Source organism: Pygocentrus nattereri, chromosome 10, assembly GCF_015220715.1.
Source record: "Pygocentrus nattereri isolate fPygNat1 chromosome 10, fPygNat1.pri, whole genome shotgun sequence".
Taxonomy (NCBI): domain Eukaryota; kingdom Metazoa; phylum Chordata; class Actinopteri; order Characiformes; family Serrasalmidae; genus Pygocentrus; species Pygocentrus nattereri.
The window spans coordinates 10,451,549-10,471,538 of NC_051220.1; the positions used below are offsets into that span (position 1 = coordinate 10,451,549).

The following is a 19,990-nucleotide window of genomic DNA, read 5'->3' on the forward strand; positions in this document are numbered from 1 at the left end:
TGTGTGGTGTTCCTAGAAAAGAAGCACCTGAAATATTAACAAACTTCATGGCTCTCGTGAAGGGAAGACTGTTTATGTGTTTAAAAAAACACATAAACAAGGTAAGTAATGCATATGTATGTATTTTTGTTGTAAAGTGCTGCACCTGTGTCATATCAGTGTTACAGTGAATAACTGCTAAACGAAATGAAATCAAATAAAAGGACAGTGTTTATTCATGTGTGTATTCATACATGCACAGTGCATGTGTGTATGCTGATACCTAATCTCAGTATCCATCCAGTATCCAAGAAATATCTACCTGTTCTGTCTACAGCAGCTTAGCCACGCTCATTCTGCCTACAGCAATTTAGCCCTGCCTGCTTTTATAGTGCAGCAGTTGTTTATTATCAATCAGAACACGGCCTGGACGTCAAGTTGAAGTTCAGTCTGTTCAGTGTGTCAGTTAATCACTTGCTCTGAGGAACAAAGGACTGTCTTGTGGGTGAAGGCTTACATGCACTGCAGTAACATGGAGCGAGTTGATTATGGAGACCTACCAAGACTGACCCATTACCACCAATCACGACGAGATTTAGTAGTCCTGTTGTTACCGTTGACTGAAATTACAAACATTAGTTGTACCAAAGAAACAAAAACAGAACATTTTTCACCGACAAGGCTGTAAACCATAGTCCTGACAACACAAACTACAGTCCTTTTTGCAAAAGTCAGAGAAAACCCTTCATTTATTTCAGGCATTTAATGTTTCATGTGAAATGGTTGATTGTGGAGATTTCTTTAAAGTGGTGGTCATAGGAACCAGGGGTCTCCATGACTACAACTCAAATATAGACATTTTATTTACCATCCAAAACCACCAGTGAACCGACACGTGTCTTCTGAGTTTTATATGGAATGTTGAAGATGGAAAATAGTGGAAAATCTGAGATAAGTTTTCTTTGTGGACTATTTTGCCTCACAGTGCCATGCATGTATCCCTCCACCACGAATGGATTTTAAGGCCAGAATCTTTTCAAAACTATCTTAAAACAGAGTCTCAGTCTTTAGGCAGAGTATTAATAACTATTACATGTCGTAACTTTCTGTGAGGGAGGTTTTAGAGGTGGACGTCTGGTTCCTATCACCACCACTGTGAACAAGTTTCTCTAGAACAGAGCATTTCATACCAAACCACGCTGAATGACTCTGTTTACATCTTAACCGCTTACTTATGCAGGAATTGTAAAAACTGGTGGAGGTTTTTCAGTGTCAAGAACAATTTGAACAATAAAAATGCACAGAAGTGTCAACAAAACTGTTTTTTGTGCCAAACAAACTGGCTGTTTGTGTGACCCTGCTATTATGTGGCCAGGACCGGCCGCTTGGGTGGTGGTGAGGCCCCGGGGCTCTCTGGACTGGGGACCTAAACGACGTGACATTGCATGACCTGGTCTGGCTGCTTGGTTGACACTGTGAGGCTGCCTGGACTGGTAGTGCTTGGCTGCATGAGCAGTGCTACGCCGCAGCTAAGAGGCCTCTCGGGCCAGCCGCTTGGCATAGGTGTAAAATTCAGGTCCAGAAAGTAAAAATCCTTCCCAGGATTTTGTTCCAACTGCCTGGACAGCTCTATTGGTGGTTTGATCTAACAAGAGAAGGCCATTGGAACAAAATCCTGGGAAGGACTTTTTATTTTCTGGACCTGAATTTTACACCTCTGCCGCTTGGATAACGCTGCATATGAGGCTGCCTGAACTGGTGGTGTTCGGCTGCAGGAAAATGCTACCCCTTTGTGGCGAAGGACATCTTCAGCCTGCGAGGCTTCTTAGGTCTCTTTACGGCCTAGCTAGTTAGCTGAGTGACTCTATGCTGTGGTCACTGAAATTTCTTTCGCTAGCTGTGGAATGTGTGTGTTTGTTCTGTAGTTTGTTGTGTGTTGATTATGTATTGACTGTAAAGCGTACTTGAGCATGGGAAAGGCGCTATATAAATAAAAGTGATGGTGATGATGACGATAACAAACGTGACATAATATCAGATGTGTTAGTATTCCATCTTCATTCCAGCTTCCATTCTTTTCAGGAGACACATTTTCAGTTTCTCAAAGTATCTGTAGACCCACCTCCAAAGCTCAGTCTTAGAAGTTGGTTGTCTCCTTTTCTCAGTGAGGTTCTTCTTGAACAGCAACACATCCTTTCAGACCCATAGCGCTGAGTCGTCTTCTCACAGTAGAAGGGTGGACAGAAACACCTGTGGATGTTTTCAGATCTGAAGCAGCTTGATTGTCTCTTCTCTCTCAAAGATGAAAGCTTTAGTGTCTACCAGATCTTCCAGGTGGTTGTTAGGAGGCCCATTTTCTCTGTAGCTTTTAATTAATTTTTGAATTCCAGTTTTAGAAACTTCTGGTTTATTTCACTTTGACTTTCTGCTTCATTATGCAAATCAATGACTTTTGCTTTATGCTGTAGATTTCCAAATTTAACATTTTCAAAATGTAAAAATTCAGATCTGGTGTATTGTGTCAGAGAGGAATTTTATTTACAATAAAGTGAACATGGTAACACTTCCATCTGTAGCGTACACTATATTTCCTCCATTCTCAATAAATCATACTTTTGTTCTGCATAATCAGTGAAAAGTCCATCGGAACACATCATTGACATTTAAACCTTTTTCCCATCATTGCACATATGAACAACATGCAGTACAAACACAAGTTAAAACAGATATAATTCCTAAAATATTCTTTAAAAACACTCCTTAAGTGCCTTCAGGTGACTTTGTTCTTTTTTAGAAATACATTTTTATTATAGACAGTCCATCATAGAGAAAAACTCTGTTTCAGAAACAGCTCAGATGATGATGTCAGACACTCATATCCAGCTCCAGTGTAGTCGACTCCAACATTTGAAAGCTAATATTTACCATTTTATTTCCTTTTTTCCCCCCAATGTGTTCTTTCATAGATACTGTTGCTATGCTGGACAAGCTTACAGAACATTTATGAAAATCCAATCAAACCTTTATATCACAATACCAACATTTAGAGTCAGTTGTTCGTTCAACCTAATGAGAAACTGTAGAACAGACCCAGTTTATATCACAATACCTACATTTAGAGTCAGTTATTCATTCAGCCTAATGAGAAACTGTAGAATAGACTCAGTTTATATCACAATACCTACATTTAGAGTCAGTTATTCATTCAGCCTAATGAGAAACTGTAGAACAGACTCAGTTTATATCACAATACCTACATTTAGAGTCAGTTGTTCGTTCAACCTAATGAGAAACTGTAGAACAGACTCAGTTTATATCACAATACCTGAGTATATACTGAGTCTGTTCTACAGTTTCTCATTAGGTTGAATAACTGGCTCTAAATGTAGGTATTGTGATATAAACTGAGTCTGTTCTACAGTTTCTCATTAGGCTGAATGAATAACTGACTCTAAATGTAGGTATTGTAATATAAACTGAGTCTGTTCTACAGTTTTTCATTACGCTGAATGAATAACTGGCTCTAAATGTAGGTATTGTGATATAAACTGAGTCTGTTCTACAGTTTCTCATTAGGCTGAATGAATAACTGACTCTAAATGTAGGTATTGTGATATAAACTGGGTCTGTTCTACAGTTTCTCATTAGGTTTAATGGGATTTTTATCAGAGTTCTGTAGAGCTTACCCAACATTGTGGGCGGAGCATAGAGAGGACAATTCACTCTCCCAATCAGGTGTGAGGTCCAGTGTTGCATTTGGAGTGTCCACTAAGCACTTCTCTGGTTCAAAGCAGATCCTGCTGGTAACATGAAGACTTGGATTTCTCTCCAGTGAAGACAATATGGCTTATAAAGGGTCCGTTCATTCTGTGTATGATTGAAAACGCGGTCATAAAAGTAAAGGTCCATCACTGCACGGGCACAATGACAAAGACTCATCCCACATTCTTTCTTATAAGTCCAGTGCTATTTCTATGCAAATTCATATTCATATTCATGAATCAACAATTCATATTCTAGGCATATTTTAAAAGATAAATGTACAAATACATATAAAATGTTGGCCAGTGCAGTAATGAACCTCACTAACTGGTGGGTCACCTGGTCTTTGGAGTTCCACTTAAGTAAAAAAATAGGTATATATGAATAAAACAAATGGAACTCATTCAAAATGAGCCACTACAACTAGCTAGCTTAGCAAGCTAGCTTTAAAAATATTAATGTTGCTTAGCAACACTCACATCAAGTTTTTCTCATAAGAACAAGGTGGCAAATGGAAACATTTGACATCAGTTCCAACCAGGCTCTGAATGGACACTGGTCAGAGTCTGGGACTGCTCCATAAATAAGAGGTCTAAAGAAACCCCAGTGACCAGTAGCTCAAATGTACTGTACTTCTACATTCGATGAGCTCAAATGTAGAAGTAATTATCTGGGGAGTTGCTTTCCGCTCTTCTGCCAGAGTTTTCCGGCCGGGGATCTTGGTTGCTAGGCAGCTCGGCGTCCACCAGTTGCTCTCCATCGCTCAGGCTCAGACTGCAGGCCTCGCTGGCTGTCTTCCCTGTGGTCGTTTCTGTGTGTTTTTTTCTTTTTTCAGCAGCAAGCTTCTCGATCTCTTGGTGCAGCTCCTCGTTCCGCTGCTTCCACTGACGGAACTTCAGCGGCGTTAGCTCAGAATCTTCCAGAAGCTTATTAAGGAGTACAAGCTCCGCCTCCTTTGCCTGGGAGACACAAGCAGAAAACAGAAGACTCGATGAGTCATGTAAAGCATTCCCTGGCCACTTTATCAGAAACCTCTTCACTTTGCTGGTGTATAGTTAGCCAATTAAGTGGCCTTTTAGTAGAAATACAAGATGAGTGTTTCTAATAAAGTGGCCAGTGAGTGGAAATACAAGGTAGGTGTTTCTAATAAAGTGGCCAGTTAGTGGAAGCACAAAGTAGGTGTTTTTAACAAAATGGCCACTTAGTGGAAACACAAGGCAGGTGTTTCTAATAAAGTGACCAGTTAGTGGAAGCACAAGGCAGGTGTTTCTAATAAAGTGGCCAGTTAGTGGAAGCACAAGGTAGGTGTTTCTAATAAAGTGGCCAGTTAGTGGAAGCACAAGGTAGATGTTTCTAATGAAGTGACCGGTATACTATCATATAGAATGATAGTGATTATCCCAAAATTTTAAAAGGTCAAAGTGTAGTTCTCATGTATTCTGAGTGTGTGTGTGTGTGTGTGTGTGTGTGTGTGTGTGTGTGTGTGTGTGTGTGTGTGTCACCTTGAGTGTGCTCTGCAGCGCACGCAGTGTGTGGATCTTCTCGTTGATGACAGGGTTTTTGTTTCGGCGGATAAACGACCTCCTGAGCTGATCATGAGTGACCGGCTGATTCTGACCAATCAGAGACACTCCTCCCTCTTTCAGCTTATTAAACAGCTCACCCATCTCATCCTCACCTGAGAGAGAGAGACAGAGTGACATTGACATTGACAGTCAATCAATCAATTCTGGATTTTTCTAGCACTTTTCTAATCTCTAATTAATGCCTAATTAAATCATCAATTTGAAAAAGCTTTTGATTTGAACTATAATCAAACTGAGAATCATTTAATCAAATTACAGCAGAAACTAACATTTCTATAATATACAGATAAAGATACACACAGACAGATGTAACAAATCTGTCATATCTACACCTAATCTGATCTGTATAGTAAATCTGACCGTATCTGCTTAGCCTAAATGTACCTGCACCTTTATTGCCCCCTGCTGGTGAAGAGGTCACTGCAGCGCCTCCAGCTGGTTTGTTCTTCCTCCCCAGTGATCGAGGGAGTGTGTTGCATTGGGCCTTCTATCGCAAACAGAAAGAATGCTTGATCACCTTTTATATTTCAACTCATATCTGTGTGCCTCAGTGTTTAAGATATTGAATTTGTGGGGATTTTTTCTGTAACACAGCATGCTGTTCATGAAGCTGCGTGTTTGTGTCCAAGAGCCTCCTCACCGTAGATACTTTCTTCTTTAGCGTACGCGGCGAGTTTGATCCGTCCTCCTCCGACTCCGTCTCACTGTAACACTCTGTTGAAACACACAAACCAATCGGAAAACAGCACAGTCACAAATAATGAATGAATAAGCTTTAATGGGAAATGTTAGGGATTTTTTTTCTACAAAATTAAATGGTTCAGAAAGTTGCTCAGAGTGGTTTGGTGTGAAACCCTCCATTAAAGAGAAACTTACAGAGTCAGAATTGTTCACAGTGGTGGTGATAGGAACCAGACATCCACCTCTAAAAGCTCCTTCACAAAGTTATTACATGAAATGGTTATGAATTCACTGCTTGATGACTGAGACACCGTTTTTTGTTAGTTTTGAGAACTTAAAGTCAATTCACGGTGGAGGGATACATGCAGGACACTGAGGCAAAATAGTCTCAGAAGAAAGCTTATTATTCTATTATTTCAGATTTTCGACTATTTTACCATCATCGACACTCAGAAGACATGTGTGGGTTCACTGGTGGTTATGGACAGTAAATAAAATGTCTATATTTGTGCTGTAGTCATGGCGACCCCTGGTTTCTATCACCAACATTGTAAACACAACTGACTGAATTTGGCAGAAATTCAGAAAATTTGGTGGAACTCCCTTTTAATCATAAGAGTGCATGGTGTACAAACAGATCCACTCACCGGCTTCACTGTCTGGAGGATTCTGCTGCAGCTTTTTGTATTTCTGAATGGCTGTGATCAGACAATTGATCCACCTGATGGAGACAGAAACAGTCAGACGAGCACAAACATCTTCAGCTGCTAAGTGTTTATATTTTTATTGCTTAATAATTGTAGATATTCATCTCTGTTTCTTTTATTTTTAGCTTTTGTCTAGACTGGCAATAATCACTCTGACGACAACCGACGTCCTTCACTTTGCTTGTTATTTATGGTTCTGTGTACCAGGCTTATTAAAAAATACATGAAAATATTATTATTACCACAAATGACTAATAAACTATTCATAATTACACTCTTACTCAAGGTTCATTCTTCAAAGGTTCTCTAATAGGGAATGGCTCTATTTAGAACCATGATCTCTACAGTCTTAAAAAAAGATGGTACTTCAAGGGTTCTTTAGTAAAGGGAATGGTTCTGTTTAGAATGATAAGTTCCACATTCTTTAAAGAAGACAGTTCTACAAGGGTTCTTTAGTAAAGGGAATGGTTCTATTTAGAACTATGAGTTCCACATTCTTAAAAAAGATGGTTCCTCAAGGGATCTTTAGTAAAGGGAATGGTTCTGTTTAGAACGATGAGTTCCACATTCTTAAAAAAAGATGGTTCTACAATGGTTCTTTAGTAAAGGGAATGGTTCTGTTTAGAACGATAAGTTCCACATTCTTAAAAGAAGACAGTTCTACAAGGGATCTTTAGTAAAGGGAATGGTTCTATTTAGAACGATAAGTTCCACATTCTTAAAAGAAGACAGTTCTACAATGGTTCTTTAGTAAAGGGAATGGTTCTGTTTAGAACGATAAGTTCCACATTCTTAAGACAGTTCTACAATGGTTCTTTAGTAAAGGGAATGGTTCTGTTTAGAACGATAAGTTCCACATTCTTAAAAGAAGACAGTTCTACAATGGTTCTTTAGTAAAGGGAATGGTTCTATTTAGAACGATAAGTTCCACATTCTTAAAAGAAGACAGTTCTACAAGGGATCTTTAGTAAAGGGAATGGTTCTATTTAGAACGATAAGTTCCACATTCTTAAAAGAAGACAGTTCTACAATGGTTCTTTAGTAAAGGGAATGGTTCTGTTTAGAACGATAAGTTCCACATTCTTAAAAGAAGACAGTTCTACAATGGTTCTTTAGTAAAGGGAATGGTTCTGTTTAGAACGATAAGTTCCACATTCTTAAAAGAAGACAGTTCTACAATGGTTCTTTAGTAAAGGGAATGGTTCTGTTTAGAACGATAAGTTCCACATTCTTAAAAGAAGACAGTTCTACAAGAGATCTTTAGTAAAGGGAATGGTTCTATTTAGAACTATGAGTTCCAAATTCTTAAAAAAAGATGGTTCTACAATGGTTCTTTAGTAAAGGGAATGGTTCTGTTTAGAACGATAAGTTCCACATTCTTAAAAGAAGACAGTTCTACAAGGGATCTTTAGTAAAGGGAATGGTTCTATTTAGAACCATCAGTTCTGCATTCTTTAAAAAGATTCTCCTCAATGTTTTGTTGTGAAGACAGTGGTTCTTTATAGAACCATGAACACTCAAAGAACCACATACAAGCTTAAATGGTTCTTGCATAGTGAAATTATAGAACCACCTTGTTTGGCTCTGTAGAGCACCAAAACGTGTTCTGGTATTTTGTTACGATATCAAGCTTGTATACAATAGCAGAACCCTTTATATATACAGAATCATTCCCTTTACTAAAGAACCTCTGAAGAACCATCTTTAACTGTTTTATTACTAATAACCATTAATATTTATTGTTGTCTGCAACTATTAAACAATATTAGAATCAACAGAATTTCTATTGTGTTTATTTGCATTTTAGAATCTAAAGTATTCAGTCACAGTAAATACGATGTGGCTGAATCAGTTTTATTATAATTTTATTATTTCAGTTACGAGGTCAGTGTTTCAGGCACTGACTGACTGTGGAATAAACAAGCTTCCCACAACCACATGATGTCTTGTGGTCACTACTTAGTGCATTACTGCAGCTTAGTGGTGTTGAACGAGCTTATGGAAAGTGTGCTTATGACTATAATTACACAATGTGACCGCTGGTTACAACACACTGTAACCATGAAGAGAGAGAAAAACAAAAATTACCAGAGCACCTCCACAGCCGGACCACAAAAACTCCAGAATTCAGGAGGCCAAATTCAAGTGGAATTTGTATGTCAAACAATGGGCACAGTTACAGGTAACAGCCAGCAGGGGTCACTGTTTACCTTAATTCGGGTGTAGAACAATTCATATTTCTCTCTGTGGAGTCCGAATCCCCGCAGGAGAATGAAAGCATAAACATTAAGTGGTTGTGAGGACATCAGTCAGCGCTATACAAGAACATGCAGCTTTTATTGGCGCTCAAGACGCCACAATTTAACTACTGCACCAGAACGGAAAATTGGAACAAGATGTTGGCGAATAGATCCGCTTCACTCTCAGACCCCGTGGAGCTGTTCAGTACCTCTAATAGACCTGATTACATAGTGTTTGACTGTGTGACTCCCTGTTATCTACAAACATGGATTAATGTACGGTGGTGTAGATAAACCAGCAGCCTGAGTTTTACTGGATGTTGGTTTTTGCATGTTTTTGTTGTTTATGTGTTTGAAACTCACTTGCTCATATCAGTAACGTTGTCGGCAGCAAAGAAGAAGCTTTGGAAACGGGGATGGAACATCTTGAAGACACTGGAGAGAGAGAGAGAGAGAGACAAAGAGAGAGAGAGAAAGGGAGAGAGAAAATGAGAGACAGATAGAGAGAAAGAGGGGGAGAGAGAAAAAGGTAAGAGAGAGAGAAAGAGCAAGAGAGAGAGAGAAAAAGAGGGGCAAAGAGAAGGAGAGAGCGAGAGATAGAAAACGAGAGAGAGAGAGAGGGAGAGAGAGAGAGAGAGAGAGAGAGAGAGAGAGAGAGAGAGAGAGAGAGAGAGAGAGAGAGAGAGCGAGAGCAAGAGAGAGAAAGAGGGGGAGAGAGAGAGGGAGAGAGCAAGAGAGAGAGAGAAAAAAAGAGGCGGAGAGAAGGAGAGAGCAAGAGAAAGATAGAAAATGAGAGACAAAGAGAGAGAGAGAAAAAGAGAAGGGAGAGATAAAGAAGGGGGAGACAGCATGAGAGAGCGATAGAGAGAGAGAAAAAGTCAGGTAAAAAGGAGAAAGAGCAAGAGAGGAAAAGAAAGAGGGGCAGAGAGAGATATAAAAAGAGAAAGAGGGAGAGAGTGAGAGAAAGAAAAAGAGGGGAGAGAGAGAGAGAGAGAGAGAGAGAGAGAGAGAGAGAGAGAGAGAGAGAGAAAGAGGGGGAGAGAGAGAGGGAGAGAGCAAGAGAGAGAGAGGAAAAAAAGAGGCGGAGAGAAGGAGAGAGCAAGAGAAAGATAGAAAATGAGAGACAAAGAGAGAGAGAGAGAAAAAGAGAAGGGAGAGATAAAGAAGGGGGAGACAGCATGAGAGAGCGATAGAGAGAGAGAAAAAGTCAGGTAAAAAGGAGAAAGAGCAAGAGAGGAAAAGAAAGAGGGGCAGAGAGAGATATAAAAAGAGAAAGAGGGAGAGAGAGAGAGAAAGAAAAAGAGAGAGAGAGAGAGAGAGAGAGAGAGAGAGAGAGAGAGAGAGAGAGAGAGAGAGAGAGAGAGAGAGAGAGAGAGCAAGAGAGAGAAAGAGGGGGAGAGAGAGAGGGAGAGAGCAAGAGAGAGAGAGAAAAAAAGAGGCGGAGAGAAGGAGAGAGCAAGAGAAAGATAGAAAATGAGAGACAAAGAGAGAGAGAGAAAAAGAGAAGGGAGAGATAAAGAAGGGGGAGACAGCATGAGAGAGCGATAGAGAGAGAGAAAAAGTCAGGTAAAAAGGAGAAAGAGCAAGAGAGGAAAAGAAAGAGGGGCAGAGAGAGATATAAAAAGAGAAAGAGGGAGAGAGTGAGAGAAAGAAAAAGAGGGGAGAGAGAGAGAGAGAGAGAGAGAGAGAGAGAGAGAGAGAGAGAGAGAGAAAGAGGGGGAGAGAGAGAGGGAGAGAGCAAGAGAGAGAGAGAAAAAAAGAGGCGGAGAGAAGGAGAGAGCAAGAGAAAGATAGAAAATGAGAGACAAAGAGAGAGAGAGAGAAAAAGAGAAGGGAGAGATAAAGAAGGGGGAGACAGCATGAGAGAGCGATAGAGAGAGAGAAAAAGTCAGGTAAAAAGGAGAAAGAGCAAGAGAGGAAAAGAAAGAGGGGCAGAGAGAGATATAAAAAGAGAAAGAGGGAGAGAGAGAGAGAAAGAAAAAGAGAGAGAGAGAGAGAGAGAGAGAGAGAGAGAGAGAGAGAGAGAGAGAGAGAGAGAGAGAGAGAGAGAGAAGAGAAAGAGATTAATTTTAACATTAATGGTAACATTAATCTGAAGGCCGAAGAGTGTGTGGCTAAATTGGAATCATCAATCATTGCAGCGTGTGTGTGTGTGTGTGTGTGTGTGTGTGTGTGTGTATGAGGACTCACTACTTCCTCTTGTGCTCTCCTGCGCTCTCTATGCTGTAGCTGCCGATCTTCACCATGCCCACTGCTTTCTCCTCCTACAAACACAGAAACACAGGAGGCTTCATTTAGAGCCCCACAGGAGTAACACACAGGAGGAGAGTACAGGGATATAAACTACAGCAGAAAACCACCTGAAGGCTGAATTATGTCCATACTTTGTCATACTGTGTGTCAGAAACCACATAAACAAGTCTGAAGGGCAGAGTTTGTAAGGCTACATAACACCTACATAAGCCTTTCACCACCTCTGACATAGACCTATGAAGTCTTCATAAAGGCTCATACAAGCTGAGGTGAAATGACACCGAAAAAAAGCAGCTTCAGTGACAGTTGATGCTTGTTGGAATGATCATTTAACAATGTTTATGCAAGCTTGTGTCATGAAAGGCTTATGAAAAACTGGAAAATATGACAATATTTATTGTTATCATTATAAATTACATCATAATTCGTCACAATAAGCTTTCCTGAGCATATCATGGAAATCGTCAGTACTTGAAAACACATCTTAACTATATGTTTGTTTAAAAAGAGCATAATTAGTCCTGTTTCTTTGGATTTAGTGCAGCACAGTGTGTGAAATGTTGAACACAAGAAATCAGATTTTAAAAATGTGGCTCTATTTTGACACGTCTAGCGTCATGTAGCCTTACGAATACAGTCCTCCTCAGTCCGGTGTGGGAGCGGTAGATGCGAGTATGTATAGACTGACCTGTTGGCTGGTGTACCAATACATCGTCACTCCCTTCAGAACGAACCAGAATCGCTGCCACTTCTGAGTCACGAACACGCTCGTCTCTTTCCTTTTCTTCCACAGCCATCCGTCACAATCTGGCCGGCCCAGCTCACGGCACGACACCCGCCTACGGCTCATCGCTGTCCGAGTGCCTGAGGGGTCAGGGGTCACACATGATGATGAATGTAAATAGTGTGACAGTCTGCATAGCAGACACATCCTATACTATAATATGATGTTTGAAAGAATTTTCTCAGTATCTTCTATAAAAAATCAGTTTTTAATGTCTCCTCTTTCTCTAAAACTAGTCTATTTAGCTAGCTAGCTTATTTAGCTAAGTTTGCTACATTAAGAGAGATTTTTACTTTACTATTTTTGCCACAATAACACCCCTGCAGACAAATGAATTATGAATCATCAAAAACTAAAGTTGAAAACAATCATGTTAGAGCTGCCGATTTAGTGCCTTTGGGATCAAACATGATTGAACATAATCAGAGTTTCAGCAAATCAGCAAAAAGTGAATGTGAATGTTAGACAGTATGGCTAACAAACCACCAACAGGAGAACAAGCAATGTGAGAACATAATGGGTAAAATCTACTAAATTCCACCAATATGAGAACAAAATGGCTAAAATCCACTAAACTTCGACAATATGAGAACATAATGGCTAAAATCCACCAACAGCAAAACATAATTCATAAGATCCACTAATAGGAGAACATAATGGGTAAAATCTACCAATGTGAGAACAAAATGGCTAAAATGCACCAAACTTCACCAATATGAGAACATAATGGCTAAAATCCACCAATATGAGAACATACACTGCTCAAAAAAATAAAGGGACCTCTGGTACTCAAAAAAATAAAGGGACCTCTGGTACCTCTGGCGAGCAGATGGAGGGCTGTGCGGCCCTCAAAAGAAATGCCACCACACACCATTACTGACCCAATGCCAAACCGGTCATGCTGAAGGATGTTGCAGGCAGATCGCTCTCCACGGCGTCTCCAGACTCTGTCACGTCTGTCACATGTGCTCAGTGTGAACCTGCTTTCATCTGTGAAGAGCACAGGGCGCCAGTGGCGAATTTGCCAATCCTGGTGTTCTCTGGCAAATGCCAAGCATCCTACACGGTGTTGGGCTGTGAGCACAACCCCCATCTGTGGACGTCGGGCCCTCATACCATCCTCATGGAGTCTGTTTCTAACCGTTTGTGCAGACACATGCACATTTGTGGCCTGCTGGAGGTCATTTTGCAGGGCTCTGGCAGTGCTCCTCCTGTTCCTCCTTGCACAAAAGCGGAGGTTGCGGTCCTGCTGCTGGGTTGTTGCCCTCCTACGGCCTCCTCCACGTCTCCTGGTAGTGCCTCCAGCCTCCGGACACTATGCTGACAGACACAGCAAACCTTCTTGCCACAGCTCGCATTGATGTGCCATCCTGGATGAGCTGCACTACCTGAGCCACTTGTGTGGGTTGTAGAGTCCGTCTCATGCTACCACGAGTGTGAAAGCACCACCAACGTTCAAAAGTGACCAAAACATCAGCCAGAAAGCAGAAAGGTACTGAGAAGTGGTCTGTGGTCCCCACCTGCAGAACCACTCCTTTATTGAGTGTGTCTTGCTAATTGCCAATAATCTCCACCTGTTGTCTATTCCATTTGCACAACAGCTGTGAAATTGATTGTCAGTCAGTGTTGCTTCCTAAGTGGACAGTTTGATTTCACAGAAGTTTGATTTACTTGGATATATTGTGTTGTTTAAGTGTTCCCTTTATTTATTTGAGCAGTGTAATTGATAAGATCCACTAATAGGAGAACATAATGGGTAACATACACAAATAGGAGAACACAATGAATACTCTACCAACAGTAGAACAAAACAGCTAAAATCCTCCGACAGCAGAACAGCACTGCTCAGCATTTCTGAATTTTTTTTTTCAAAAACTTAGGTCTTTGTGAAAGTCATAATTTTAAAGATAGTTGCACACAAAAAACCCTTCCCTAAACCCCCTCAGGGCTCAGAACTGTGTCCAGTTGAGGATTCAAAATAATCATGTCTGACCATAAACATAATGGCAGTTATACCACTTCCTCCGATTATTGTGTATGTGATCAGAAAGCTGTTATAAACACACTCTTTTTGGTTTGCTGTGGCCTACTTTAGCTGACAGAGCTGGTTGTACCTTTGGTGGAGCTTTTCTTGTTCTCCTTCTCCTCCTGTAGGTGAAAGGGAGAATTGTCAGCAGAATGAAAACCAATTCTTGGCCAAATGTCTTCAGGAAAAGTCCTTAAAAATGTTGTGTATGTAAACACTGACTTATAACCCCATTTCCAAAAAAGCTGGGATGCTGTGCAAAATGTAAATAAAAACTAAATGCAGTGAATCATTTAAACACTATATTTAACTGAAAATAGTGCAAAGACAACATATCAACTGTTGAAATTTAGTTTTTTGAAAAATATTTGTCCATTTTGAATTTGATGGTGGGTAATTGGCAACATGTTTGGGAATAAAATGAGCATCTCAGAGAGGCTGAGTCTTTCAGAAGTAATGAGGAGGAGTTCATCACTCTGTAAAATAGTGCAACAATTCAATGATAACGTTTCTCACCATAAAAATAGCATAACTTTTGTTTACATCATCTACAGTACATAATATCATTAAAAGATTCAGAGAATCTGGAGAAATCTCTGTATGCAAGGGGCAAGGCCAAAAACCAGTATCTGCTGGCCACGATCTCTGGGGCCCTCAAGTGGCACTGCATTAAAAACAGACATGATTCTGTAGTGGAAATCACTGCATGGGCTCAGAAACACTTTGGACAAACACTGTCTGTGAAAAAGTTCACTGTGCAATCCAAAAATGCAAGTTAAACTCTAAAACGCAAAGAAGAAACTGCACATAAACAGGATCCAAAAATGCTGCCACCTTCTCTGGGCATGAGCTCATTTAAAATGGACTGAGGGGAAGTGGAAAAGTGTCCTGTGGTCTGACGAATCAACATTTCAAATTCTTTTTGGAAATCATGGAATCTGTGTCTTCCAGGCTAAAGACCACTCAGCTTGTTATCAGTGCACAGTTCAAAAGCCAGTATCCATGATGGTTTAGGGGTGCATTAATGCACAAGGTATGGGTGACATGCACATCTATGAAGGCACCATTAATGCTGAACGATATATATATCTAATGTTTTAGCCACATATGCTGCCATCCAGATGACATCCTTTTCAGGGAAGGCCTTGATTATTTCAGTAAGACAATGACAAACTACATTCTGCATGTATTACAACAGCACAGCTCCGTATTAAAATAGTCTGGGTGCTAAACTGGCCTGCCTGCAGCCCAGACCAGTCACCACTAATAACATTTGGCACATTATGAAATGAAATATATGACAAGACACCCTGAACTGTTGAGCAACTGAAATCCTGTATTAAACCAGAATGAGAAAGATATGCACTTTGTAAACTTCAGCAGTGTCTCCTCAGTTCCCAAACACTTACAGAGTGTTGTTAAAGAAGAAGTGATGAAACACAGTAATAACATGCCTCTACCCAACGTTATGGAATGTTTTTTTTGGTATTAAATTCAAAATAGACATATATTTTACAAAAAACAATAAAATTTCTCAGTTTCATCATTTGATATGTTGTCTTTGTAGTATTTTCCTTGGTTATCGTTAACATGATTTGCATATCATTATATTCTATTTTTATTTACATTCTGCATAGTGCCCCAACTTTTTTGGAAATGGGGATGTAAAAACTTCTGTTTCTTTTTTTAAGTATTAGCTTCTGATTTCTGGCTACATGTGCAAAGCTCACCACGTTGCCCACCATCTCAGGGCAGGAGCCAACCCTGACCCGGTTGGAGTCCAGGCTGAGGGAGGATGGACTTCTTTCCACAGTGCGCACACTGCAATCTAACACTGAACCAGAGTCTGGGACATCACAGACAGACAACAGAGCTAAAGCATGTAGACACTCAGTAATGTTTGCTATATTAATGCTGTTTGGCACCCCCTACCTACCACATCACTAAAACTGTAGCCTATTTACCTAGTTAGCTAACATAGCTAACTTTGCTGCATGAAGACACATATATATGTTATTACTGTTGTCAAAATAACATTGTAAACTGTTGCAGATGAAAATTGTGTAAAATAAAAAAAGTTAAAAACAATTGTGTTAGAGATTTTGGAACATGAGGCAGTGTGGCTAAAAATCTGTCAATAATAGAACATGATGGCTAAAATCAACTGAAAGGAAAGTGATACAGCTAAAATTCCTCCAACAAGAGAATGACACGACTAAAATTCACCAAATGTAGAATGACATTGTTAAAAATCCAATAGTAGCAAACAGCTACGAAGACTAAAAATCCAACAATGCAAGGCTCAGCCCAAAAAATGTGAGAAGCATAGGGCTAAAAATCCAGGAACAAGAAAACGTTAAAGGCAGAAATGCACCTACAGAGGTTTGGCCTGACTCAAATCCAGGAATATGAAAATGGCAAAGCCAGAAATGCACTAATCAGAGAACAGCACAGCTGAAAATCCACCAACAGGAGAATGAAAGGGCGAAAAAAAATTCAACAACAGGGGACTGTTGTTGACTAAAAACCCACCAAGTGAAGAACAGAATAGCTAAACACTCGCCACTAGAAGATTAGAATAGCTAAAAATCCACCAACAGAAGAAAAAATCCCATCAACAGAAGAACAGAATGGCTAAAATAACACCAATGGTAGAAGAAAATGGCTAAAATCCCACCAGTAGTAGAACAAAATGGCTAAAATCCACTAATAGAAGAATTCTATGGCTAAAATCCACCAATAGAAGAACTCAAAACATACAGTGCCACCAAAAGAAGAAGAGAATGGCTAAAATCCCATCAACAGAAGAACAGAATGGCTAAAAATCTACCAATAAGAGAACAGCTAAAAACCTTCTAATCCTCCTCGCACACAAAGATGGTAATAAAAGATCATAGCGCTCCTCTCTCTACTCAGCCTGTTGTCTTGACTCTTACCTGCCCCCTGCTGGTGGGCATGTGTAGTGGGGGTCCCATCAAAGCTATGATCACTTAACAGCTCAGAGTCGTCCTGCACTATCAGCTGTGGCCCATCAGGGGGCGACACTGAGACCCTGAAACACACACGTTAACTTGATATGCATCATATACATCAATAAAAACACATTCAAACTACAAACACCAAAATGCTATAAAACAGATTTTAACATGGATTCTCACACACGCGCGCACACCTGCGAGCGCACACCTGCGAGCGCACACACGCACACACGCGCACCCACCATGAGCATGACCACACAGTATCTCACTTACATCAGTCATTCAGCCACAAAACCCCATCTTACAGTTTCACCACATAGACTCACACCACTGTTAAACTGGCTCAGATACTCAGCTACTGAGTTCAGGAATGAAACATTAATCCGGACTAATCCCCAAAACTAAGAAAACTACAATGTTCAGCTTATCAACACAACTAGCTTCGGACAATTACATCAACACACAGACAGAAAATTATCACAAACAAAAACATGAGGGTATGGGCTAATTGCAAAATCTGTTTACAACCTAATTGCAACATCCAACAATGACATCAAACATGCATCAAATATAGTACAATGTTTAACACAGTGTATATTCAATAAATACATTGTTTAATACAGTGTAACCACCATCAATACTATGAATAAACCATATATCAATAACAGCAATCCAACATCTACTACAGTTTAAACAATACCAACAGCAGTACACCATCTACTACAGTGTAAACACCACCAATAAGACCAATACAACATCTACTACAGTATAAACACCACCAATAACACCAATACAAAATCCACTAGTGTATACACCACGAAAAAGACCAATACAACATCTACTACAGTGTAAACACCACCAATGAGACCAATACAACATCTACTGCAATGTAAACACCACCACACAAATACAACATCTACTACAGTGTAAATACCACTAATAACACCATTGCAACATTTACTACACTGTATACTAGGGCTGCAACAAACAACTAATTTCATAGTCGAAGAATAGTCGAATAATCGATTACTGAAATGAATAATCGATCATTTGGATTACAAATCACTACATTACCAAATAACCTTTATACACCACCTATACAAGCTCTACTACACTGTATACACACCTGATAATGCCAAAACAACATCTAATACAGAGTATACACCTTCAATAACAGCAATACATCTACTACAGTGAAAGCACCAATAACAGCTGTACAACACCTACTACAGTGTGAACACCACCAATAAAACCAATACATCTACTAGAGTATACAACTTCAATAACAGCAATGCAACATCTACTAGGGTATACACCATCAATAATAGCAATACATATACTACAGTGAAAACACCAATAACAGCTGTACAACACCTTCTACAGTGTAAACACCACGAATAACACCAATACAGCATCTACTAGTGTATACACCACGAAAAAGACCAATACAACATCTACTACAGTGTAAACACCACCAATAAGACCAACACAACATATACTATAGTGTAAACACCAACAATAACACCAATACAACATCTAATACAGAGTATCCACCATCAATAACAGCAATACATCTACTACAGTGAAAACACCAATAACAGCTGTACAACATCTACTACAGTGTGAACACCACCAATAAAACCAATACAACATCTACTAGTTTATACACCACGAAAAAGACCAATACCACATCTACTACAGTGTAAACACCACTAATATCACCAATACAACATCCACTAGTGTATACACCACGAAAAAGACCAATACATCTACTACAGTGTAAACACCAACAATAAGACCAATACAACATCTACTACAGTGTAAACACCACCAATGAGACCAATACAACATCTACTGCAATGTAAACACCACCACACAAATACAACATCTACTACAGTGTAAATACCACTAATAACACCATTGCAACATTTACTACACTGTATACTAGGGCTGCAACAAACAACTAATTTCATAGTCGAAGAATAGTCGAATAATCGATTACTGAAATGAATAATCGATCATTTGGATTACAAATCACTACATTACCAAATAACCTTTATACACCACCTATACAAGCTCTACTACACTGTATACACACCTGATAATGCCAAAACAACATCTAATACAGAGTATACACCTTCAATAACAGCAATACATCTACTACAGTGAAAGCACCAATAACAGCTGTACAACACCTACTACAGTGTGAACACCACCAATAAAACCAATACATCTACTAGAGTATACAACTTCAATAACAGCAATGCAACATCTACTAGGGTATACACCATCAATAATAGCAATACATATACTACAGTGAAAACACCAATAACAGCTGTACAACACCTTCTACAGTGTAAACACCACGAATAACACCAATACAGCATCTACTAGTGTATACACCACGAAAAAGACCAATACAACATCTACTACAGTGTAAACACCACCAATAAGACCAACACAACATATACTATAGTGTAAACACCAACAATAACACCAATACAACATCTAATACAGAGTATCCACCATCAATAACAGCAATACATCTACTACAGTGAAAACACCAATAACAGCTGTACAACATCTACTACAGTGTGAACACCACCAATAAAACCAATACAACATCTACTAGTTTATACACCACGAAAAAGACCAATACCACATCTACTACAGTGTAAACACCACTAATATCACCAATACAACATCCACTAGTGTATACACCACGAAAAAGACCAATACATCTACTACAGTGTAAACACCAACAATAAGACCAATACAACATCTACTACAGTGTAAACACCACTATTAACACTAATACAACATCTACAGTAATCTTTGTCTTAAATTTGGTAAATATATCATTTGAAATTCAATAAAAGTATAAGCCAAAATACTAGTGCAAGCATCAAACAGTAATACCTACAGCAATAGACTGATAATAAGCATCATAGTAAGGAATCACAGGAGACGCTTCTATCAGCAGCTGAATTTAGG

At 39.5% G+C, this 19,990-nt stretch overlaps 1 protein-coding gene across 5 annotated transcripts in view; it reads right to left on the reverse strand.

Annotated features, from left to right (window-relative positions):
• Nucleotides 1-3,559: 3,559 nt before the first annotated feature.
• Nucleotides 3,560-19,990, reverse strand: part of cnksr1 (connector enhancer of kinase suppressor of Ras 1) — a 62,158-nt gene continuing 45,727 nt past the window's right edge. For 2 of the 5 annotated variants that reach the window (XM_017716751.2, XM_017716755.2), the window contains 11 exons: nt 16,955-17,070; nt 15,749-15,864; nt 14,107-14,140; nt 11,897-12,072; nt 11,146-11,219; nt 9,319-9,390; nt 6,656-6,729; nt 5,968-6,041; nt 5,712-5,814; nt 5,244-5,419; nt 3,560-4,700 (listed from right to left, as the gene is read on the reverse strand). In XM_017716751.2, the coding sequence (XP_017572240.1) occupies nt 4,392-4,700; nt 5,244-5,419; nt 5,712-5,814; nt 5,968-6,041; nt 6,656-6,729; nt 9,319-9,390; nt 11,146-11,219; nt 11,897-12,072; nt 14,107-14,140; nt 15,749-15,864; nt 16,955-17,070 (1,324 nt within the window). In that variant the 3' untranslated portion in view covers nt 3,560-4,391. The remainder of the gene's footprint in view (nt 4,701-5,243; nt 5,420-5,711; nt 5,815-5,967; nt 6,042-6,655; nt 6,730-9,318; nt 9,391-11,145; nt 11,220-11,896; nt 12,073-14,106; nt 14,141-15,748; nt 15,865-16,954; nt 17,071-19,990) is intronic. The other 3 variants (XM_037542240.1, XM_017716753.2, XM_017716754.2) reach the window with 3 other exon arrangements.